The 26,778-nt window shown below is 38.6% G+C and overlaps 1 protein-coding gene across 2 annotated transcripts in view; it reads right to left on the minus strand.

Annotated features, from left to right (window-relative positions):
* The window catches only part of LOC130928636 (neurexin-2-like), a 774,303-nt gene that overhangs the window by 299,007 nt on the left and 448,518 nt on the right, over positions 1-26,778 (minus strand). For both annotated transcript variants that reach the window (XM_057855357.1, XM_057855358.1), the window contains 4 exons: positions 25,637-26,075; positions 24,859-25,242; positions 21,985-22,188; positions 16,045-16,071 (listed from right to left, as the gene is read on the minus strand). In XM_057855357.1, coding sequence (XP_057711340.1) covers positions 16,045-16,071; positions 21,985-22,188; positions 24,859-25,242; positions 25,637-26,075 — 1,054 coding nt within the window. The remainder of the gene's footprint in view (positions 1-16,044; positions 16,072-21,984; positions 22,189-24,858; positions 25,243-25,636; positions 26,076-26,778) is intronic.

The raw sequence follows: 26,778 nt of genomic DNA on the forward strand, positions 1-26,778 counted from the left end.
GGGAAGTGAAATTAGGTCATGGCAGGAGTTGGGCGTACGTGTGCATGTGTGCCAATGTGCATGCTCCACATCTGCATGTTTTTTTGCGCAGTCGGTGACACAGGAAGTAGAGAAACGCCAGACGAGCTAACGCTAGTTTTTCCAACATACATACTGAAATATATTGCTGCAATATATGACTTCAATGAAGGTAAACCAATCCAAAGCTAATTATGCTACACTGTACTCCCGTAAAGTGAAACTAAATGTATTCTAAATTGGAGAAATCACACAAAACGCAGTTGTTAACAAGCTACTACATTGCAATGATTGGAAAATATTGCCAAGTATATGAAATGAGGCTTCAAAACACTCAAAAAAATATAGAAATCAAAACCAGCCATTCTCTCAGCTCTCGAATGCAATTACTCTCCAATCAAAAACCACTTTTACAACCTGGAAAATGAATGCTACATTGTCCAGTAGATTTTTTTCCCCCCTATGTCAATATATCAACAAATTCTATGAAAATATATCAAATAAAAGCCTGTGGTGCAGTGTTTTTGACGGCCCTTTTAATTTTTGTCTAAGTCTTTTAGACAAGGGCGTTGGTTTGGTCTCAATATTGGGAGGGACGATATAACAGCACAACCTGCATGTCCACTTTTTGCTGGGGACGGGACATTAATAAGACCAAACAGACTGGGTGAACGGGCTACATTTCTCACAAATAGGAACCTAATGAACTGATTGGCTAAATCAGGGGTCTCCAAACTACGGGCCGCAGGCCGAATATTGCTCCGGCCGCCTGAACAAGACCAGAGAGCATTTTTATTTTTATTTTTTTCTCAATAGTGTTATTTATTTGTTGGCCTTTTTCTGTGAAGAATGCAGAGAGGGTTATTTCGTTATTATCTATTTTCATTAATAGTGTTATTATTAAGGCTGTCAACCGATTAAAATTTTTAATCGAGTTAATGACAGCTTAAAAATTAATTAATCGTAATTAATCGCAATTAATCGCAATTCAAACCATCTCTAAAATATGCCATATTTTTCTGTAAATTATTGTTGGAATGGAAAGATAAGACACAAGATGGATATATACATTCAACATACGGTACATAAGGACTGTATTTCTTTATTATAACAATAAATCAAAAAGATGGCATTAATATTATTAACATTCTGTTAAAGCGATCCATGGATAGAGAGACTTGTAGTTCTTAAAAGAAAAATGTTAGTACAAGTTAGAAATTTTATATTAAAACCCCTCTTAATGTTTTTGTTTTAATAACATTTGTAAAATTTTCAATCAAAAAATAAACTGGTAGCCCGCCATTGTTGATGTCAATAATTACTTACACAATGCTCATGAGTGCTGAAGCCTATAAAATCAGTCACACCCAAGCGCCAGCAGAGGGCAGCAAAACTCCATAAAACACAAAAAGTGAGCGTTTCACTGAACTGCCATTTAAATCTATCTGAGCGCGGCATCTGCGTTAATTGCGTCAAATATTTTAACGTGATTAATTTTAAAAAATAACGCCCGTTAACGCGATAATTTTGAAAGCCCTAGTTATTATTATTTATTATATTATATTATATTTAGGGCTGTCAAATGTATCGCATTAACGGGCGGTAATGATTTTTTTAAATTAATCACGTTAAAATATTTGACGCAATTAATGCATGCGCGGAACGATCCACTCATGCATTCCCACATACAGCCTACAATGGCGCCGTTTTACTTATATACAGTGCTAAGAGGCAGCGTCGAGTGAGTGGAGTAGATGCGAGCATTGATTGGGGCCGTGCTTTTAATTGGCAAAAGTTTTGACATCTATCCCACAACAAGATATTGTGGGAAGCAACGTGGGAAGATATTTTTCTTAACACCATGAATTGTACCCAACGCAGAGAAGATATATCATTTGCAGCCACCACACACAGTCATGGTTGCACCACTTCCCATCATGCATTTGGGCAGAACAGTTAAGAGCGACAGTATCATTTACTGGAAGCTCAACAGAATACTCTAGATGGCAATATTTAGTCACAATATACAAACTCACATTTATTCTTTACGAATTACAAGTCTTTCTATCGGTGGATCCCTTTCACAGAAAGAATGTTAATAATGTTAATGCCATCTTGTGGATTTATTGTCATAATAAACAAATACAGTACTTATGTACAGTATGTTGAATGTATATATCCGTCTTATCTTTCCATTTCAACAATAATTTAGAGATGATTTGAATTGCGATTAATTACGATTAATTAATTTTTTAGCTGTGATTAACTCGATTAAAATTTTTAATCGTTTGACAGCCCTAATAATATTATATTATTATTTTTATTTTATTTACTGTTGTTCCGTGAAGAATCCAGAAAGGGTTATTTTTATTTGATTGTGGCTTTCTGAAAAACAATATTTTTTTACATTTGGGCACTCCTGCACTCGTCACACTTTTTCTGTTATAAACTGACCCCGGCCCCTCATCAGAGAAGGGAAAAGTTATGTGGCCCTCACAGGAAAAAGTTTGGGGACCCCTGGCTTAAATGATTAATGCAAAATAAATCTGCATTGACTTATACTAACTTTCACACTGCATATTTACATTATAATGTCTTTATCTGATCATTTTTCTTAAATCTAGTCGAATAATTTTCGTCATCTTGTTTTGAGTTTTAAAGGCTAGTTAACAGATTAATGTGTCAGATTCTTCCAATTACTTTTAGTAAATATTACCATTTGTTCTTATTAAGCCCAAAAATCTAAAAGACGGTCATTTTTCACCAAATCATGAAAAAAATTTTGGCAAGACAAAAGTTTTGTCGCCTACAGAAAGTAGTGTGAAAATTGAATAAAAAATGTACTTCAAATACAAAAATATGTTACATAACATAAGCGAATTAAGTAGTGGTGCTGTGAGATCCAAATTTAATATTTTGTATGACTTCCATGGGCTTGAAGGACTGCATCCATGCGGTTCGGCAATGAATGATACAATTTATGGATGAAGTCATCAGGAACATCAAAGAAAGCAGTCTTGCATGCCTCCCAGAGTTCATCAACATTTTTGGGTTTCGTCTTCCATGCTTCATCTTTCATCCTGTTTATGTCTGGTGACTGGGCTGGCCAGTCCTGGAGGATCTTGATCTTCTTTGCCTGGAGGAACTTTGAGGTAGAGATTGGAGTATGCGATGGAGCATCATCCTGCTGCAGAATTTGTCCCTTTTTATGGTTAAGAATGTAAGAGGCAGCTAAGATTTGTTGATATTTCAGACCCTGCAGATCTCTCGCACACCCCTATACTGGATGTAACCTGTTGGAATTTAGTCCCCCCGGCCAAAGCCGCACGGAAACAGCGGCAGCAGAACAGAAATGGTGCTCTGCTGTTTACCGCCCCCGCAAGCCAAACCGGGAGGAAGCAAAACTCTGCGCGTTCCTGTGTTACCCCTTTGTACTGACTCCATGTTCCAAAAGTTTGAAGAAGACTCACCGACAGCAGGTTGACAATTTATTCATCGACAATGGTCAAAAGACGACGGAGGGACAATTCTGGATCCAAAACAAGGCTACATAGAAAATGTTTCCAAGCAGCAAATCTGTCTTATCTCAGTGTCCAGTGTTTTTTAAGTCCGTGGTGCAGGAGGCCGGGCCAAAGGTGTGTCCGGGCATTGCTTTTGGGACCTTCCCTCTGTGACCGGTTTATGTTCGTACGTGGATGGGACGTGGTTGCCACAGCGACCGACGCTGGTTTTGACGTCACAAGCGCCCGCTATCAACTTTTAGGACAAAGCGCGCTGGTCTTTGTCCTTGTTCATTGTCGGGAGAACTGATTACCAGAGTTGGTGCATCAATCTTGCTCGTGACGCACACGTTGGGCTTCTGTGATAAGATGGCGTTGTGTATCTATGCTGTTTCTTTAAACTATGGTGTGCTATTTATTTTACATTAGGTGTGTTAGAGTAGTGCAGTCCTACAGTAAATATAAGAGATGATACTGACCATGATATTGCCACCACCAAACTTCACTGTATACAGTATATGATTGTTTTTGTTATCTTTCTAAGGAATTCCCTAATTAATGATTCCTTCCCTGAATCATTCAGACCCCTTTCGGGAAGCAAATGACTCACATCCAGACCATCTGACACAGATGTTTCAATTGAAAGAAATTTGGGCATTGTCGTGGTCCGCTGAACATCCCTATTGTTAAATGTGCCAAAATCACACACGGGGCATGAGTGCTTGCAGGCAGGCTGAGAGGAGGGATCACAATTCGCAACACAAAGGCGAAAATATAACAAGAGGGACCACGGGCAGTCGTTAGCATGACCACAACCGTGTGACTAACGGGCACACACGGCGGCGGGAAGGAGGTGGTTGTGTCGGAGGCGGGCTGTTGCAGCAGGACATTTGTCGGGGTCACTCAAGCATATGCAGACAGCATGTTGACAGCGGATGAGTCAGGGGGAGTGGGAGGGGGCCCGCCGAGTCAAAAGGTCGACATTTGCTCGGAGGGATGTTTTGATGCCGCTAAGCTAAGAAGACAGTTCCGAACATAAATAGTTTGTTCAAACAAGAGCAAAAGGCTGTAACCCAGTCAACACGGTGGAATAAGTCATCTACGCAAATCCCTTCGGAGCCAGACAGATGCTATAATCATAGCAGCTAAATGTGCAAATGGGATTTATGATGTTCACCGGTAGCACTGCACCACCAGGTGATAAACTTCATCAGGCAGATGATTGCACAGTTGCAACATCAATAATAGAGTAACCACCCCTCCATTGTAGGGCTGGTTTTGTTTCAGACTAGTTATAAAGTTTCTGTGACACAAAAAAGCATGTTTATTTCATATTACACAGGATTTTAAGCTCCTGAATGAAATGGACCGCTTGGATGAGTGTGTAAGCGATCAATATATTTATTTATTTTATATCGTGTGCTACAAAAATGAGAGAATTCCGGGTAAGGTCTCCGATTGAGGAAAAAGGCAAATGTGACTAATCATCTTCACAATACAGCCATTGTTAAGATAATCATTATAGGTTTATTAAATATTTGCTTTTGCCAATGAATGCTTACAATCAAATATTAGTGTTAACGATTAATGATCGCTAGAATACGATGAGTTGTGATTGACTGCAATAAAAATATATTATTGTGTTTGATTACCTTAGACATGTTTAATCCATGATAAAACTGCCTTGTCACTCCAACTGGTTTAAACCGGCCTAGGTTCCACAGGTCATTTTTCAGGACAAGCCAGAGACATTAACTCATTTGCTCCCAAAAATGTATAAATACGTTCTATTTTTAATTGTTTCAGTGTCCCAAAGACATCTGTATTAATAAGTCTTTTCCCTTTTTTTTTATTATTTATTTATTTTTTTTACAAGAGACACCTCTAGGTTCTGATTAGGGCTGTAAAAATTATCGCGTTAACGGGCGGTATTTTTTTTTTTCAATGAATCACGTTAAAATATTTGACGCAATTAACGCACATGTCCCGCTCAAACAGACTAAAATGACAGTACATTGCAATGTCCGCTTGTTACTTGTTTTTTGGTGTTTGGTGCCCTCTACTGGCGTTTGGGTCCAACTGATTCTATGAGTTAGTACCATGAGTGAGCATGGTGTAATTATTGACATCAACAATGGCGAGCTACTAGTTTTTTTTTTTTTTTTACAAATTTTAATAAAACGAAAACATTAAGAGGGGTTTTAATATAAAATGTCTATAACTTGTACTAACATTTATATTTTAAGAACTGCAAGTCTTTCTATCCATGGATCGCTTGAAGACAATGTTAATAATGTTAATGCCATCTTGTTGATTTATTGTTATAATAAACAAATACAGTACTTATGTACAGTATGTTGAATGTATATATCCGTCTTGTGTCTTATCTTTCCATTCCAATAATAATTTACAGAAAAATATGGCATATTTCATAGATGGTTTGAATTGCGACTAATTACGATTACTTAATTTTTAAGCTGTAATTAACTCGATTAAAAATTTTAATCGTTTGACAGCCCTAGTTCTGATGCAATTTAGCTCAAAAGCACTGAAAATCCATTTTAAAGCAATAAAGCTGGCCACTGGAGGGCAGTAGCGCATTTGGTAAGCCGCAACCCGATTTAACAGCAACGAACTGGAGGGCCGCACGGCCGGGGTGCCGGCGGAGACGATCGAATGGCGTCCAGGATGCCAGGCGGCCGATGACCGAGCAGAACAACCTAGAGGATGTCCAGGATGCCAGGCGCTGGACGACAGAGCAGAACGACTGGGACCACCAGTGCAGCGGACAATGCCGTTGAGTCTATGCTGCTCACCGAGCAGACCCCACAGAGACTCAAAAAAATCCATCTTTATGAGACAGGCGGCGATGAGGGAAAAGTTTACCCGGTTATCGCGTCCACAACAGCCTCATTCTCAGTTAGTTATGTGTAAATAAATTGTTACTTTGCTATGAAAAGCTCTATTTGTCTTGTTGTTTATGTTATTTTGTAAAAGGAAAACATTCAGATGTTTGGGATGTAACTAAAGCAAAAAATAGCTGTGTTAAAGCCAAAGTTATGTTTGAAATGTATGCTATCACAAAAATCTCAATTTCTCAGTTTTTTTTCATCAGAAATTGGAAAATTGCTCAAACTAAGCTATTTTCTAATGCTGATTTTGAAAGAATTGAAAAAGATATGAACTTACTTTTTCCTGCTGAAAGAAGAGAGTATAGTCTTTCTTTTGGTGGGTTCCATGTTGATATAGCAATAGAACAGAATTTTCTGTGGGCCTTGCAAAACCAGTCAAAATCCAGTAAAACGGCCGGGAGCAAATGGGGTTGCACTGGTGAAAATGGTGGGGAGTGAATGAGTTAATTGTAGTACATTTGGTCTTATGACAGTCGTATGATGCCCCTGTCAAATAAAGTGTTACCTCAACTACCTGACATCTAGTGGTTTAAACTTATTCTCTATAATGACCTTAGTAGTGTCTAGGGGTTCAGGCACTGGGTCCCGGAATGAGGACTCCCAAGTGTCAAGTCCAGTTATGGCAGATGGGCCGGTTCTGCATGGTATCATGTTGGGTGACCTGGCATCATATTAAACAGGAGGCTCTGAGCTGGCCTTAGCATGCCAGGCACACATGCACTGTACTACAATTTGGGAATATTCAAATTGGATGGGCAGACGGCGGGCACATGCACTCGCGCGCACACAGGCGGCCCTCTGTTGTCTATATTGGAGAGGTTAATGGCCGTTTAGTCCGACAACCTTCACACTTGATTACTCCGGGTCGGCTGGTAGTGAGGATGAAGCCAAAACACCTTTTCGTATGCGAATCATGTTCACCCCTTAAGAAGTGTGAACGCCGGATTAAAGGGCAACAGTGAACATCCAGGAAGATGGACAACAACAGACCTTTTTGGACTGACGATTTCAGCATTCTTGTTGTTTGAGGTTAAATTCGACAGTAAACAACTCTGAGTGGCAATTAACAGCCTGCCGTCTGTTTTGAAAAATTGATTACTACCTGCCAATCTGCTGCATAGTAAAGCAAGTCGAGTTCCTTGCCAAGTCAGGTCACTTACTTTTATAAAACAATACTCCATCTATCACAGAAAAGACGTCCCTTTGGCTAGTGAACAAACACGCGCACGCAGGCACAAAACAACAATTGTGAAATGAAATGAGCCTCCTTCCAGGCAAACACCTGGTCGGCTAAATTTGAATGTCTGCATGGATTATGACAATGATTCTAAAAACCCCTGTGGTAGAATATTTGCATTAATGGCAAGCTACTAAGTGAACTGACTGCCAAAACTGTAATGTGTCCTGCTTAAAATGTCTAGTGGTTTTAATCTATACACACAAAATTTGGGTAGAGCCTATTCTATACACACCACACAACACACAATATATAAGACATAGAGTACATATCTATTTCGATATATACCGGTATGTACTTTTCCATGACCATGAAGACTTGTTACCTGCATTCCACTCCCTTTCTTATGCTACTAAAAGCAAAAACCTGGTTTTATTAGGCAGCACAAGTTAATGCATTGTTTCCAGAGAATACTCGAATATTTAAGTAATAAGTACTTGAGTACTTAAGAGACAAGTACTCGAGTAGTAAAGAGTGCTCGAGCAGTAAAGTAGTGAGTACTAAAATGACTAATACTCTAGTGAATGAATACTCAAGTATTTAAGTAATTAGTACTCAAGTACTTATGTGACAAGTACTCGACAACTCGATTAGTAATGAGTATTTGAGTAGTAATGAGTACTTGAGTACTTAATTAATGAGTACTGGAATAAAAGTACACAAGTAGTAAAGTTATGAGTACTTAAGTAATCAGTACTTGAGTAAAAGTACTCGAATAGAGTAGTAAAATAATTATTACTTGAGTACTTAAGTAATGAGTACTCGAATATTTAAGTACTTGAGTACTTAAGTGACAAGTACTCCAGTAGTAAAGGGTACTCGAGTAGTAAAGTAATGAGTACTTAAGTGACAAATACTTGAGTAGTTAATGAATACTCAAGTATTTAATGAGTACTCAAGTACTTAAGTGACAAGTACTCGATTACTCAAGTTGTAAAGTAATGAGTATTTGAGTACTTAAGTAATGAGTACTCAAGTGCTTAAGTAATGAGTACTCGAGTAAAAGTACACGAGTGGTAAAGTAATGAGTACTTGAGTAAGTAATCAGTACTTGAGTAAAAGTACTCAAGTAGAGTAGTAAAGTGATGATTACTCGAGTACTTAAGTAATGAGTACTCAAATATTTCAGTACTTGAGTACTTAAGAGACAAGTACTCGAGTAGTAGAGTACTCGAGTAGTAAAGTAATGAGTACTTAAGTGACAAATACTCGAGTAGTTAACGAATACTCAAGTATTTAAGTAATGAGTACTCGAGTACTCAAGTTGTAATGTGTACTCAAGTACTTAAGTAATGAGTATTTGAGTAAAAGTACACACGTAGTAAAGTAATGAGTACTTGAGTACTTAAGTAATCAGTACTTGAGTAAAAGTACACAAGTAGTAAAGTAATGAGTACTTAAGTAATCAGTACTTGAGTAAAAGTACTCGAGTAGTAGAATAATGATTACTCGAGTACTTAAGTAAAGAGTACTCGAATATTTAAGTAGTTGAGTACTTAAGAAACAAGTACTCGAGTGGTAAAGAGTACTCGAGTAGTAATGAGTACTTTAGTGACAAATACTCAAGTAGTTAATGAATACTCAAGTATTTAAGTAATGAGTACTCAAGTACTTAAGTGACAAGTACTTGATTACTCGAGTTGTAATGAGTACTTGAGTACCTAAGTAATGAGTCCTCGAGAACTTAACTTAAGTAAATAGTATTCGAGTAAAAGTACACAAGTAGTAATGAGTACTTGAGTATTTAAGTAATGATTACTTGAGTAGAGTAGTAAAGTAATGAGCCCCATAGAATTATTTCATTTGCTTTGATAAAAATGTACATATACAGTATATGATTGCATTATGCAACTTCTTTGGGGTATGTTTGTATCCTCATTAAAAGTTTGCCATTTTGTACAATTGTCTTAAAAAAAAGAAAGAACAAAAAAAAAAACATATCCACCTAAAACACTGCAATGATTAAATGCTGGCCAAAAGTATTGACACCCCTGCAGACAATGCTCAATTTCTCCCAAAAATGCGTGCAATTACAAATGCTTTGGTAGTAATATCTTCATTTATTTTGCTTGCAATGAAAAAACACAGAAAAGAATTTTAAAAAGTCATTAGCATTTTACACAAAACTCCAAAAATGGGCCGGACAAAAGTATTGGCACACTCAGCCTAATACTGGGTAGCGCAACCTTTAGACAAAATAACTGCGAACAACTGCTTCCTGTATCCATCAGTGAGTTTCTTACAGTGCTCTGCTGGAATTATAGACCATTATTCTTTGGCCAACTGCTCCAGGTCTCTGAGATTTGAAGGGTGCCTTTTCCAAACTGCCATTTTTTAGATCTCTCCGCAGGTGTTCTGTGGGATTAAGGTCTGGACTCATTCCTGGCCACTTTAGAAGTCTCCAGTGCTTTCTCTCAAACCATTTTCTAGTGCTTTTTAGAGTTGGTTTTGGGTCATTGTCCTGCTGGAATATCCATGATCTCTGAGGGAGACCCAGCTTTCTCACACTGGGCCCTACATTATGCTGAAAAATTTGTGGGTAGTCTTCAGACTTCATAATACCATGCACACGGTCAAGCAGTCCAGTGCCAGAAGCAGGAAAGCAACCCCAAAACATCAGGGAACCTCCGCCATGTTTGACTGTGGAGAACATGCTCTTTTCTTTGAAGGCTTCGATTTTTTTCCTGTAAACTCTTGACTCTTGAAACTGTTGATGCCTTTTCCCAAAAAGCTCTACTTTTGTCCCATCTGACCAGAGAACATTCTTCCAAAACATTTTTGGCTTTCGCAGGTACGTTTTGGCAAACTCCAGCCTGGCTTTTTTATGTCTCTGGGTCAGAAGTGGGGTCTTCCTGGGTATTCTACCCTAGAGTCCCTTTTCATTCAAACGCCGACGGATAGTACGGGTTGACACTGTTGTACACTCGGACTGCAGGACAGCTTGAACTTGTTTTGGATGTTAGTCGAGGTTCTTTATCCACCATCCGCAGTCTTTCGTTGAAATCTCTTGTCAATTTTTCCTTTCTGTCCACATCTAGGGAGGTTAGCCACAGTGCCATGGCCTTTATACTTATTGATGATACTACGCACGGTAGACACAGGAACATTCAGGTCTTGGATAGGGGGGTGCGTGTGGGTGAGTGTGCAAAAGCCATCCAAGAAACCCTTATTCATTGAAGATATGGGAGAGGATAAAAGGTTTTCATCATTTTAACATAACAGTAATTTTAGAGGGGTTGTCACAAGGATGGTCCTCTAAGCATATTTATATGGTCATAATTGAATAGGAGGGGGGTCGCATATACTGGCAAACATCATTGATTTAGCGTCCTTTGGCTAAATAACTGCTGCCGATATCTCCCGTATGCAAATGGAGCCACCCGAAGACGTTCTTGGGCAAGATGCCGCTCGGTGGAAGCGTGGAATTAATCCTACTTCATGCGCTTCATAAGTCCTGCTTGATTTACGATTTCAGACTAATTTCCCGCGCCGTATTTTCCCGCCAGATGAGATAGGCCTCGACAGCTCCCGGCTTCTGCCCAGTCCCTCGTTGGGTGTGATTTAATAAAATGCAATGCAATGTAGCATAGTCGTGATACTTCCCCTATGTTATTGGTTAATCCTAGCAAACAAATGTCGATATCTTGACATTTTTTTTTTTCACGAAATTGGATTGTCAAGGGATGGTTGACAAATAAGTGGCGTCACATTTTTTCTGACGTTGAAAATATTGATCCGAGAATCAGACTTTTGATGACAAGCTGTGACCTCGGAGGTAGTTTTTTGAGCATCTCATATAGGCCGCGGTCAATTTTTTCTCATTATTTTGAGTATGCAAACCGTTTAATTATCTGAAAATGGATTGCCGTTGACCTGTTTTGAGTCCGGCGATTATTTGTGACATAAATCTAAATATTGAAAAAGCTTCCGTCTCCTCTGATGGCGCAGATAACTGGGTTATTATGCAAGGCGAATATTATCGGCCCGACTCCATCGTATGTGGCCTGGAGTAGTGGAAGATCAAATGAGCATTAAATAAAAAAATGGCTGGCCTCCATCGGAGCATTAAATTGCCTTAACAAATCAAAACCCAATTTGAGCGTCTCCAAAATACATTACGCACAAGTCTAATCTCTAATGCTGATGGGTTTACTCAGCGCAACATACAAAATATTGGGAAAATATATATTTTGGATGGGATCTGTCCTTAGGGGTGCTACCTGATCAAAAAAAGTATGTTTCAGAGTCGCCATGGCAACAACACAATTAGCCATGTTGGATTTTGCACTCAACCCAAACTACAACCTTCAAAGAAACACTAGGTAACTTTTCAGTTTTGGTTGATTTTAGCGACGCCGGTGGACGAAAGCGGTACAGCAGTCAGCACGTTTTTTTGTATATATATTTTTTTTCTTTGTGTGTGGCAGGGTTCCTGCCACCCTCCTCAAAGTTCATTGGTGCCTGTGAAACCGATACATTTTGGGGGGGGAATAGACTATGTAATACTGTGAAATTCAACCTGAACAATTAAAAAAAAAAAAAAAAAAAAAACGCAAAAAATTGAAAGCCTTATAATGAAGGCAACACATGATGTATGTATCTATATTGGCTTCGTTAGCCTATTATCAAAATGACTAAATTGGCTACAAATACAGCCTTCATGATTACCACATTTTCCGCACTATAAGGCGCACAGACTGACAGTGCGCCTTATAGTGCATTATCCGATGTGCCTTATACTCTATATGGATCAATATTCGTCAATCATTACATGACGTTCCGTTTAGCTCATCTCCATCTTGTGGATGCATAACGCAATGCCAAAACAACTACTACTGCTACTACTACTACTACTACTGCGCCTTATAATGTAGTGCGCCCTATACATGAAAACAGTTCTAAAATAGGCCATTCATTGAAGGTGCGCCTTATACTCCGATGTGCCTTATATATGGATCAAAATTCGTCAATCATGACATGACATTCTGTTTAGCTATCGCCATCTTGTGGATGCATACCGTAATGCCAACCACTACTACTACTAATACTATTAATACGACTACTGAGCCTTGTAATGCAGTGCGCCCCATACATGAAAACTGATTTAAAATAGGCCATTCATTGATTACTTCAATGTGCCTTAAATATGGATCAATATCAGTTAATTATGGCACAACATTCTTTTTAGCTCAGCTCGATCTTAAGCATAACGCAATGCCAACCACTACTACTACTACTGCGCCTCATAATGCAGTGCGCCCTGTACATGAAAACGGATACAAAATAGGCGATTCAGTGAAGGTGCGCTTAATACTCTGATGTCCCTTATATCTGGATCAATATTAGTTAATAATGGCATGACATTCTGTTTATTTTAGCTCCATCATGTGGATGCATAACATAACGCCAACGACTACTGTTAATACTACTACTACGACTGCACCTTATAATGTAGTGTGCCCTATGCATGAAAACGGTTCTAAAATAAGCCATTCATTGAAGGTGCCCATTATACACCGATGTGCCTTATATATGGATCAATATTAGTTAATCATGGCACAACATTCCGTTTAGCTCAGCTCCATCTTGTGGATGCATAACATCACGCGAACCACTATTACTACTACTGCACCTTATAATGCAGTGTGCCCTATAAATGAAAATGGTTTAAAAATTCACCATTCATTGAAGCTGTGCCTAATACTCCGATGTGCCTTATATATGGATCAATATTAGTTAATCATGGCACAACATTCAGTTTAGCTCAGCTCCATCTTTCGGATGCATAATGCCACGCCAACCACTACTACTACTACTACTACTACTGCGCCATATAATGCAGTACAACCTATACATGAAACCGGTTTTAAAATAGGCCATTCATTGAAGGTGCGCCTTATACTCCGATGTGCCTTATATAGGGATCAATTTTAGTTAATCATGACATGACAATCCGTTTAGTTCAGCTCCATCTTGTGGATGCATAACATAACGCTAACCACTACTACTACTACTACGACTACTGCACCTTATAATGCAGTGCGCCCTATAAATGAAAACAGTTTCAAAATAGGCCACTCATTGAAGGTGCGCCTTATAGGTCGGAAAATGCGGTAAATGTCTTCTCGGTAGTGAATCCAATAGAGAATGACGCACCACGTCACTACTCTGCTGTACAATGCCGTACAATGCTGTACAATATTAATGAATTAGAATAATGTGTCATGTTTTTCCTCCAACAAAAACCATATTAAAGTATAAATATTAGGGCTGTCAAAATTATCGCGTTAACGCGCGGTAATTAATTTTTTTAATTAATCACGTTAAAATATTTGACGCAATTAACGCACATGTCCCGCTCAGAAAGTATTCTGCCTTTTGGTAAGTTTTACAGCATGGGTTTTTGTGCTGTCCAACAGCGAACTCTTGTGGTCGCTTTGCGACATGGTTTATTGTTTTCTTGCCAGTTCATTATGGCTGCACGACGTCTCGGGCTGATAATGTTGTGCTTATATGATCCTTGGACAAGATTTGTCCGTAAGTATGGTTGTTGTAAAGAATGTACATATTATGTTAGTAAGCGAAATGTTCTATTTTTTGTATGAGACGCTTTTTGTTTATGTTTAGTGAACCTGTATAGCGTGCTAAGCTAACGTTGTTGCTAATGCAATGCTTGTGTACTTTTTGTAGTTTTACGACGGTCTAAAGAGGACAATGGTTTGAGGCCATTTTATTAATAAATCAGATGAAAAAGGAAAAAGTCTAATTATTAAGGCGTCGTTCACTAGCTGTCTAGCTTTGGAAAAAGTAGACGCTTCGGAGTGAGGACAGCATAGACAGATTTAAATGACAGTAGAGTGAAATGCCCACTACAGTCTTTTTATGTACCGTATGTTGAATGTATCTTGTGTCTAATCTTTCCATTCCAACATTTTACAGAAATTATATATCATTTACAGAAAAATATGGCATATTTTATAGATGGTTTGAATTGCGATTAATTATGATTAATTAATTTTTAAGCTGTAATTAACTCGATTAAAAATTTTAATCGTTTGACAGCCCTAATAAATATATTTCCCTCCCCCAACTTTTTCCATTTTTGAATACAGTATATACAATGCATACATTTTTGAAAAAGCTCCAGGGAGACCCTAGGACAGCGCTAAAGAGCCGCAGGTTGCTGACCCACGCACTTGGGGCTGCTATAATGTTTGTACACTCAATAATATTATCACACATTGAATATTGCATTGCATGTTGGCAACTGTTACATGCAGTAACATAGAATCACTCTAAAAGAAATCGTTAAAGGTCTTTGCCAGAAAACCAATGTCATTCCATGTTTGTAACATTTTTTTAAAAAGTATTATTTATGGAGCCTTGAGGTCCCAATCAGAAAAAAAACAGCCTTTGGTCACAATTCTCTCCCTGTAAAGGCCAGTAAAATCTGTAACAGTTTCCCACTCGCCATCAGGGAGTGTCCAACAACTCAGCTCAACTCAAGCAGTGGTTGAAAGTAAACCAGTCATACAATCACTGACTTTAGGTTCTAAGTAACCTATTTTACTATGCTGTTTTATTGTAATCTTTTGTTCTTTTTTGTCTTTTTAAGTCTTGTGTTTCCTGCCTAAGGACCGCGGATGTAAATTAGCATTTTTGCAACAATCAGGCATATTTACAACTTTTAGATGTTCATCAATGTGCACTGTCCCTATTAAAAAAAATAAACAAATGTCCAAATTTTGCAAAGTAGCTCGTCAAGGTGATTCATGCCAAAGTACTTATGTCAGGTGGTTTCTTTTGAAGGCTCAAGGCTCCAGTACAATTTGTTCTCTTTCATTGTCTGACATCTAGTGGTAAAAACAAAGCATTTCAGGTCTCTCAACTTCATCCAACCTCACTGAAAATGCATTCACTATGTATGTGGAAAAACAAACAAGCGTCAGGTTTGTTACTTGTCACCGAGCTGGCCGCCACTTACCTGCGAGGCCTTGTGCGACACAAATAAAACACTTAGCAATTATTCCGTCTGCGAAAAGCCCGAAACACGCACTTGAAAGATGATTTAGCAGTTTGTACATCTCGAACGCTCATGTCAAGTCACCCTTTTCTGATACAATGAGTTAAATGCTCATGAAATGAATATATTTGAATGATTCATCGTTACAATTAAGCTTTTATACCTCCAAAAGATATGAGGCAGTAAAAAAAAGGCATGCAGTTGTTAAGAAAGGCTGTCGAATAATTGGATAGAAATGACATTAGAATAGATGTCAGTGATAATGAGATCAAGAGGGAGCAGAAAAGGGCCACTGCACTGAATTTGGATAAGATGATACATTTGAGTCAGAAAAAAATGGATTGAACCACTTACTGAGGCTACAGTCTATCCTGATACAATCTGGCGGGAAGAGAGAGCGAAATGGTGAGATCAAATCAAAAGAGCAAGGGAGAGAAAGAGAAAAAGAAGACATTTTACATCCTTCAAGGTACATTCTGCAGACAACCAAGTATTGCTCTGGGGCCACCATCCGGGGACAGGCTCCGAGTCAGGATCACCCTTTCACTTCCTCAGCCCCACCCCATCATTGCTTCTGGATAACAAAAGCTCTGCAGAAGGCAACGCTCATTTGCCCCAGTTTTATGAGGATATTTAAGAGGGTGAAAGAACCAAATGTGGCTTTGGAGCCACATTTACAGTCTAAATTGTGGCCCAATATTTTTTTAATGGACTCATTTTACAATTGCAGTAAATGTGAACAAAGAGAAAGAATGACTGAATGACCAATCAAGGTTCATTTTATAACAGTAGCGCGGGAAGTGTGGTGCTAAGGGTGCTATAGCACCTCCTGGTGTTGGGGAAAAAAGAATTATTATTATTATTTTATTTTATTTTATTTTATTTTATTTTATTTTATTTTATTTTTAACTTTTGAATAACACACATTGAAATAAAAACTGCAATTTCTGGAGAAATTATGATGGGGTTTTGCTGTGGTCGATACAGATCTAAGATCCGTCCAGTTGATTTGGGGACATTTCGTGGACACTTCCTGTTGATATCAGGTCACGTTCTGTTTATTTGGGGACACGTCCTATTGATATCAGGATATGGGGTCAAATCCTGTTGAATGGGGGACATTTTTGGGACACGTCATGATGATTTGGGGACATTTGGGGGACACGTCCTGTTGATATCAGGTCACATTCCTGTTTATTTCGGTATCTTTCAGGGACACGTCCTGTTGCATTGCTGTCAATGGGATGTAATGGTTGTTTTTTTTATTTTTTATTTTTATTTTTTTTAAAGAAAACATCAGAACAACAAAGGTTTTTTCTGCCATTGAAAATGAATGGGCAATTTGGACGTACATGGCCGTCAATGGCATAGACGTGCACGGCAGTTAATGATGTCGACTTACTTAGGTGCTAGTTGAATGTCAATTGGCTGCAATGGTTGTTGTTGTTGTTGTTTTTAAATAAAAAATCAGAACCTCACAGTTTTTTCTGCCATTGAATTTAAATGGGAAATTTTAGACGTACATGGCCGTCAATGGCATAGACCTGTATGGCAGACAATGGCATCGACTTACTTGGGCGCCAGTTGAATGTCAATTGGCTGCAATGGTTGTTGTTGTTGTTGTTCTTTTTAAATAAAAAATCAGAACCTCACAGTTTTCTCTGCCATTGAATTTAAATGGGAAATTTTAGACGTACATGGCCGTCAATGGCATAGACCTGTATGGCAGACAATGACATCGACTTACTTGGGCGCCAGCTGAATGTCAATCAGCTGCAATGGTTGTTTTTTTTTTAATCCAAAATCAGAACATCAATGGTTTTTCTGCCCTTGAAAATGAATGGGAAATTTGGACGTACATGGCCGTCAATGGCATCAACTTAGGCGCAAGTTGAATGTCAATAGGCTGCAGTGGTTGTTACTTTTTTAGTCACAAATCAGAAGCACACAGCTTTTTCCGTCCATTGAAAATCAATGGGAAATTTGGACGTACATGGCCGTCAATGGCATAGCCGTGCATGGCAGTCAATGATATTGCCTTACTTGGGCGGCAGTTGAATGTCAATGGGCTCTAATGGTAGTTTGTTTTTTTTTTTTTAATCAAAAATCCGATCCACAAAGGTTTTTCCGTCCATTGAAAATGAATGGAAAATTTGGACGTACATGGCCATCAACTTACTTAGGCGACAATTGAATATATATGGGCTGTAATGGTTGTTGTTGTTTCTTTTTTTTTTTTTTTAAATAAAAAAATCAGAACCACAAAGGTTTTTCTGCCGTTTAAAATGAATGGGAAATTTAGACATGCATGGCAGTCAATGGCATCGACTTAATTGGGTGCCAGTTGAATGTTATTGGGCTGTAATGATTGTTGTATTTTTTTAAATAAAAAATCAGAACCACACAGGTTTTTCTGCCATTGAAAATAAATGGGAAATTTAGACGTGCATGGCAGTCAATGGCATCGACTTACTTGGGCAGCAGTAGAATTTCAATGGATTCTACTGGTAGTTTTTTTTTTTTTTTTCATCAAAAATCAGAACCGCAAAGGTTTTTCTGCCATTGAAAACGAATGCGAAATTTGGATGTGCATGGCAGTCAATGGCATCGACTTACTTAAGCGCCAATATAATGTCAGTGAGCTGCAATGTTTTTTTTTTTTTTCCATCAAAAATCAGAACTTCAAAGGTTTTTCTGCCATTGAAAATGAATGGGAAATTTGGACGTCCATGGCCGTCAATTGCATCCACTTATTTAGCCGCCAAATGAATGTCAATGGGCTGCATGGGTTGTTGTTTTCTAATCAAAAATCAGAACCACACAAGTTTTGCTGCCATTGAAAATGAATGGGAAATTAGGACGTACATGGCCGTCAATGGCATAGACTTAGTTGGGCGCCAGTCGAATATCAATGGGTACTAATGGTAGTTGTTTTTTTTTTTTTTTTTTTAAATCAAAAAACAGAACCACAAAGGGGTTTCTGCCATTAAAAATGAATGGGAAATTTGAACGTACATGGCAGTCAATGGCATAGACTTACTTGGGCGCCAGTTGAGTATCAATTGGCTGCAAATGAACGAACGTTCATTCGCTGCCACCCTCCTATTTCAAATGGATAGGATGTCTACGAGTGATAAAACCATTGATGGGAGGGTACAGCTTGCTCAGAGAAAGAATAAAAGCTACGTCGATGTGTGTAGCTGGCGGCCATCTTGGGTAGGGCGACCATAGGTTGGAAACTACATCTCAAAAAGTACAAATGGCACGTTACTACCGGTGCAAAACTCGTTACTATCATAATTAATGGTTACCACTTCAATTTCAAATTCTTAGTGTCGCAAATGAGCAGTGCGCTTGTCCCCTGCAGCACTTTTGAATAGCCAGAAACCCAAAACAAGAAGTAGCAAGAAAGGGTGATCTGCACATCCCAGCCACGTCATTCACGGTGCACGTATGACAAACAACAACTACAGTAAAAAAAGGAAAAAAAATGCTATCATTTTAAATTCAGGGTCATTTTCTTTGCTGCTATCTCTATACACATTGTGCGTGCACTTGATTACGGCTGGGTTGTGGTCTCGAGCTGTCAACCGCGACAGAATAGTGGACGCAAACCGTCGGGGACCAGCATCGATGCATACAGGGTGTGGATGATGTAAATATCAACTACTTGCCAAATTTAGCAAACAGTTACGTTTAATGTGAACATGTGCAAAGGTTATGTATCATTTGGAAGTAACACTAGGACGAGCAGCGAGCTGGTCTCCCTGACAGTTCGATCCGAGGCCGCAGAAACACACGCCGTTGAAGGGATGAAAAGTTCCGTGGATGCGGATGGGCAGCAGGAAAGAAAATAAAAGAAAAAGAGAAAAGAGAGGGACAGAATGTAATGTCCTGGTTTGTTATGTCTCATTTATGTGGTGGGTCATTTTCTTATAGGGTGCCATTTGAATGTAACAGAGTAGACACTAACAGGGGGGACATTTTGTTGTATAGCTAGCCCTCAGCTTAGATTTGCTAGCATAATAGCTAACAAGACTTTGGATACTTGATGAGAAATCTATTATTTTGACAAATAAAACTTTTGAAATGATTCAATTCAATGTTACAGCTCTGACAGAGTGGACACGTTATGATTAGCAACACTGCATGTGCTTCATCAAACTGCAAATTTAGATTTTTAAAGAAGGTAAAAAAATTAAGAAACTTGAAGAGTGATGTCATTAAAATAAATGGTGAATTCTCTTAAAGGTACACTAACACACCTTGACAGAGTGGACAGTGACAGTGGGGACGAACAGAAAACTTTCTTTCTTTCAAACTAAATAAGATATTTTAATTTAAAAACAAGACACGATTAAAGAGTCCATATTTTTTCCTCAGAATGGAGTGATTCCATATATATTTCCCTGCACTTGCTCTATAAAAGTAACATTTACTTACCACCACAATGTTTTTATTTATGTCTTTTAGTGTTTCTGAATGCCAAGGAGGTGCACTTTTGAACAAATTCATTATTTTTACAAGCTTTTTATCTGAGTTCGTACTAAATAATAAAATGTCTCAGTGAGTGCTCGTCCGAGACTGGTGATTACATACTTTTTGCTAGGGGTTGTACTACTACTACTGCGCCTTATAATGTAGTTCGTCCTGTACATGAAAACGGTTTTAACTCATTGAAGGTGCGCCTTATACTCCGATGCACCTTATAGTGCGGAAAATAGGGTAAATGTTTATTTTCTCTGCAGTGAACCCTATAGAGAATCACGCAGCACGGGACTACTCGGTTGTTCGATGCCGCTTCAAGTTTAAATTCATGACAATCTTAATGAATTAGAATGTTTTGTGTCATGTTAGTCCTCCTACAGAAACCACATTAAAGCATATATATATATATATATTAGGGCTGTCAAACGATTACAATTTTTAATCGAGCTAATTACAGCTTAAAAATTAATTAATCACAATTAATCGTAATTAATCGCAGTTCAAACCATCTATAAAATGTGCCATATTTTTCTGTAAAGTATTGTTGGAATGGAAAGATAAGACACAAGACGGATATATACATTCAACATACGGTACATAAGTACTGTATTTGTTTATTATAACAATAAATCAACAAGATGGCACTAACATTATTAACATTCCGTTTAAGCGATCCATGGATAGAAACACTTGCAGTTCATAAAAGATAAATGTTAGTACAAGTTATAGAAATTCTATATTAAAACCCCTCTTAATGTTTTCGTTTTAATAAAATTTGTTTAATTTTCAATCAAAAAAATAAACTAGTAGCCCGCCATTGTTGATGTCAATAATTATACAATGCTCGTGGGTGCTTAAAACCAGAAAATCAGTCGCACCCAAGCGCCAGCAGAGGGTGACAAAACTCCCAAAAACACAAGTAACAAGTGACATTGCACTGTGCTGTAATTTTAATCTATTTGAGCGGGGCATGTGCGCTAATTGCGTCAAATATTTTAACGTGATTAATTTAAAAAACTGATTACCGCGTGTTAATGCGATAATTTTGACAGCCCTAATATATATATATATATATATATATTAAGAGATCACTTGGGTAGGTAAGATATGCATTTTTATTTTTTTCTTTTAGTTTTGTTCCATTATCTACTTCATTACAGGTATTGACTGATAGGTATATGGAATGATTCAAATGTGTTTGTCTGTTGTTTTATTCCGGTTTTACCCCAATTATAAAAATTTAATGTGGCGTATCAGTAGTGCTTGGAACGGATTAGGGTATTTACATCTAAAACGCTTCTCTATTTACAAAATGTTTGGGTTAAAAGAGTACTTCCAGAACCAATTAAGTAGAGGTACCACTGTACATAAACACAAAAAAATAAGTTGAATATGTGTTTGTCAAAGTTTAGTTAACATTAAAACATTTATCTCTAACAAATACACGAGTTACTTTTCATCCCCCCCTTTACGAAACTAACAAAAATGCAAAATTGCAATAATTATTGATCTTTATAACTCTTTAAAATTGCTTTTCGAATGCATTTCAACAAGATTCAATTGTATAATTAGTATGATAAAATGATGAAAGTGGGAGTTTGAGACAACATATGTAGGAAAGTAGTGTGATCGTAGAGAAAAGAAAGTGAAGGTGAAAGAGCAGCCTGAATCCATCTGGAGACTTGCTGTTTTTGTCCACATCTAGTGGTCAAAAGAGGGAGTGCTTCTTCTCAAGTGAGCACTTTTGACACTATGAGAAAGTCAGGGATGGATAAATGGCGAGGGAGATGGTGGATGTCGGCCTACCGAGGTTGACTGTGAGCTTGACGCGGCCCCCGTCCAGCTCCAGACGTAGTGTGTCTGCCGACTCCTTGGAGGTGCTGGCCACGAGCAGGCCGTAAGCGCGCTGGGACATGAAGCGCAGCGCCACGTCCTCGGCCTCCGTGTGCATAGTGATGGGCATGATGATCTTCAAGTACATGCTACCGTCGTAGCTCAAAACTGTCGCCTCTGCGTGGAGAGAAAAATTAATATCCCAATTTTTTTCTTGGAATAAGTGTCAAGAAAACATTATTACAATTTGAGAAAATTTGAAACGACGCTTTCCTTGAAATGAATAATAGTTTAGAATACAAACTCTACAAACTATGCATTTTGAATTTCCCAAAGCAGATTTTTTTGCTTTGCAGTATGTGTCAGACTTTGCAGTAATAAAGAGAACCACTGGATGGCAGGAAAACCTCACTAAAACAATCATCCCTTCCAAAATGAAGACGTTTCATCCTAAAAATAAATCATCAAATGTCATTCCTTTTTGCATACAAGCAGGAAATCACATTTGCTTTGGAAACGATATCCATGGTGTCCCCCAAAAGTGTATATACGCTTTTTGCTGACACAAAACACACTTGAACTGCATTTTCATATTTGCAATAGCATTTTAGAATGAATTTCCTTTTTTTGAATTTTAGTCTGGTAGCCAACATTGATTGAATATGTTTAATCTGCAAAAATAATAATAGACAATTTAGTTATCAGCCACTAAAGAGTGTAAAGATTAAGTGGACATACATTGGAATTAGGGCTGCTGCTGCTGCTATTATTTTAATAACCGATTAATCTATCAACTCGTTAGTTTGAATAAATGAGTAATGGGATTTTTTTGCCATTTAGCGTTTTTTTTTTGCCATGTGGCAAAAAAAAAAAACTGTTGTGGCAAAATTTTTTGCCATGTGGCAAAAATGTTTTGCCATGTGGCATTTTTGCCACGTGGCAAAAATGTTTTGCCATGCGGCATATTTTTTTGCCACATGGCAACATTATTTTTGCCATGTGGCAAAAAAAATTGCGCATTTTTTTTTGCCATGTGGCAAAAACTTTTTGTTTTGGCAATTTTTTTTGCCATGTGGCAACAACGTTTTGCCATGTGACAACAATTTTTTGCCATGTGGCAACATTTTTTTGCCATGTGGCATTTTTTGCCATGAGGCTTTTTTTTTTTTTTGCCTCGTGGCAAAAAAATGTTTTGCCATGTGGCATTTGTTTTTGCTATGTGGCAAAAAAATTTTGCCCTGTGGCATTTTTTTTTTTTGCCATGTGGCAAATTTTTTTTGTTGTGGCAAAATTTTTTGCCACGTGGCAACAATTTTTTGCCATGTGGCATCATTTTTTGCCATGAGGCATTTTTTTTTTTTGCCATGAGGCAAAAAAAATTTTGGCATGTGGCATTTGTTTTTGCCATGTGGCAGAAATGTTTTGCCATGTGGCAACAATTTTTTGCCATGTGGCATCATTTTTTGCCATGAGGCAATTTTTTTACCATGTGGCATTTTTAGCTTAGACTCATTAATTGATGTCTAATATTTTGTTAAAAAAATAAAAATAAAAAAAAAAACTAAAAATGTATTCACTCGCATATTTTAAACTTTAAAACAAATTACACCTCAATGAAAAAATTGGTGTCACGGATATCTACCCTCATAACTATCGCTTAATTGTATTTTTTTTTTGTTATTGTCACATTTTCTCTGATATGTTAGATAATAAATAATTGATCCAAACAAAGAAAAATTGAAAAAGCAAAAACGGTTAAAAGGATAATATATATAAAAAAAATCTCGACCACTCCTTGATGTCTGCAATTTCTGCATTGCGACCCTTGTTATATTACCATGTTTCACCCATAAAATCCCCCCAAAAATCCAGCTGTGGCTTGACACTCAGTGACACATGCTCCATTAAGTATTTGGATCAAAACAAGGTAAATACTCGATAATATCTCGTTAAAGTCATGGCGTCTTTAATTCTGCTCTTTCATGCTATCACTTCCAGATAGAGTTTCGCTGTTTAAAAATGTCATTATTTTTTAACACTAGAAAACCCAGCAGAGGCCGACTTGGCCTTTCCCAAGACAAACACTCCTCATATTCCCTAGCAATGGCTGATTTGGCCTCTCTTCCGTGAGTCATGTGATAGTTTGTGTCAGTTCAAGTCAACCTACATTTATTTAATTACATTTATTTATGAAATTTGACACTTTTTATACATTTTTTTAATTCACTTCTCCTGTACTCCACACATAACGACAGAAAGAATGGCCCAAATGTGTACATTGTTTTGAAAAAGAAAAAAAAGCGTTTTAGAACTGCAATATGAGTGTAAAGCAGGAAGTGTGACTATAGTTTAGAAGGACTGAATCAGGGGCATGGAGAATGGTTTGTTGTTATTGTGTCTGAAGTTAATGTATGTCTAGTGGTTGTATTTCCCTATAAACGGCTGTTGTCTGTCCGACAACGACTTGCCAATTCAAAAGCACTTGGGTCATTTTTGCCACCTCTGGGTTTTTTGGGGGAGAGGCAATATCGGCCATTGTTTGGGACTAGTAGGAGTACCAGAATTCTCTGGGGCTTCTAGTTTTAAATGCCCTTCTGTTCGAAATTCTTGTTCCCCCAGAAAATTGAGATTTTAAGCTTTCCAATGATGTATATCGGAAATTTTTGAAAGTTGACCAAATTAGGGGTCTCAGAGTGGAACTTCAAGTCACTTGAGTGTTTTCCGCCGTATCTAAGTGGGACTCGAAGTGAAGATAAGTGGAAGGTGGTTTGTAATTTTGTTGTTATGTTTTTGTGTTTCTAGACCGTCACTTCAATGATTTAGCTTACAGTATTTTTGTGAACCCACCTATTTCACAATTGGTGCCCAGGAACCCCGTGCTGGTGCAATCGCATATGTAGCGGTTCCAACCCTCTTTGCAAATCCCGGCATTTCCACAGGGGGTGCTGCTGCAGCGCTTCTGCAGCTCGCGCGTGCAGAAGCTGCTAACGCCCAGCGCGCTCTGGATCTCGGCCAGGCGCCTAACGTCGCGGCTCTTGCCGTCGATGAAAAGGTCGCGGACGCAGCCCACGTAGCCGTAGTTGAGCAGCGCCGTCCACACCTCGGGCGGCAGGATCAGCTCAGTCTTAGACTCTGGAAGGCCTCCCAGGTACATGTCGCTGTCCAGGTCTAAGATCTCGCTACCCTCCGGAGAGCTGAAGGGCATACTGCGACTGTTGACCGAGATGGACCCTGAAAGGTGAAAACGGTTGCACAAATGGGCGTGAGAAAGCGCGTCTGTCTAATGTGCTTCTCGCAGGGTAAATGGACGGGAAAGAAAGCAAAATACAGCAGGGAGCGGGTAAAGGAACGAGCCCCAGCCCCGCCACCCCCAACTCTCTTTCTGTGATTAACGGCTCTGTCTTCATTTTCTATTAAAAGCCAATTACAGCGGGAGCAGCGGCGAGATCACATGGCGACAGACGCACACGCTTCGTCACACACTTTCTCGTTTACAGCACGCCATTAGAAGAAAGAGCACATGCCCGCTGTTCATCAGTCACACATGCAGATGTTCCCATTTGCGCCCACAGACGAACTCGAGGCGCGGAAGAACAAATAGGAGAAGCAAGACGAAACTCTTTACCTTTTCGTCCTTCTCTCTGGAAGTCCACGTGGCACCATTCCCCGTCGTTGACCTTCTTGTTGCTGGCCTTCAGCTTGGTTTTGCCGGAGCCCATATCGATCAACAAGTATAAATATCCGTCCAGAAGCTCCAAGGCGAAGTAATCGGTTTTGAGCTCCCTGCCAGGCTTCTGCTCTTTGGGACTCTGGGGACGTCCGTGGCTGAACAAGAGTAGACCGCTGGGCTCCGTGGTGCGGAAGTCGAACGAGATGGAACCAGTCTTTTTCGTGTTCCACTTGGGCAAGGAGATAAAGGACTCGGGGGTCTCGAAGGTGACAGGGTCCAGAGCCGCTACGTCTTCGCAACGGAACACGAGGTCACCGTTCAGGGTGATTTTAGGGTCACGTTGAATGGCCAAGCGGGAGAGCTCAAGCTTAAAGTCGTTGTTCTTGTACACCACCTTGACGGACACCAGAAAAATCTTGTAAGAATTCAGTGAGAAAATCTCGCAAAACCGAGATACAGTGCATCACAAAAGTGAGTACACCCCTCGCATTTCTGCAGATATTTAAGCATATCTTTTCATGGGACAACACTGACAAAATGACACTTTGACACAATGAAAAATAGTCTGTGTGCCATTTCTATAATAGAGTTCATTTATTTTCCCATCAAAATATAGCCATTAATATCTAAACCCCTGGCAAAAAAAAGTGAGTACACCACATAGAAACTACGTACATCCCTAAATGTCCAAATTGACTACTGCTTGTCATTTTTCCTCCAAAATGTCATGTGACTCGTTACAGGAGTGCTGTCAGCAACAGGCTGACCCCCCCACCTCTTCGATCTCTGCAGCAATGCTGACAGAATTTACAACTTAAGCTCTTTGTTTAGTGACGGCAGTCATGTTGGATTTTGTATCTCTACACAATAGCAAAATTCAACCAAAATAAGTTGTGTTTGTATATAAAAAAATGCTAATTTTGCTTTTGTTGAGTAAAATTAAGATGATTCTGCATGCTTTCCTCAAGTGTTTGAGTGATTTATTAGCTATTGACAACTTGCACAAATTAAAAAAAAAAAAAAGTTGCTATTTTGGGCAAAAACATATGTTAAATTTTGCTATTGATCCTGAAAATATAGGTGATTGTATCTGCATT

This window comes from Corythoichthys intestinalis, chromosome 13, assembly GCF_030265065.1.
Source record: "Corythoichthys intestinalis isolate RoL2023-P3 chromosome 13, ASM3026506v1, whole genome shotgun sequence".
Taxonomy (NCBI): Eukaryota; Metazoa; Chordata; class Actinopteri; order Syngnathiformes; family Syngnathidae; genus Corythoichthys; species Corythoichthys intestinalis.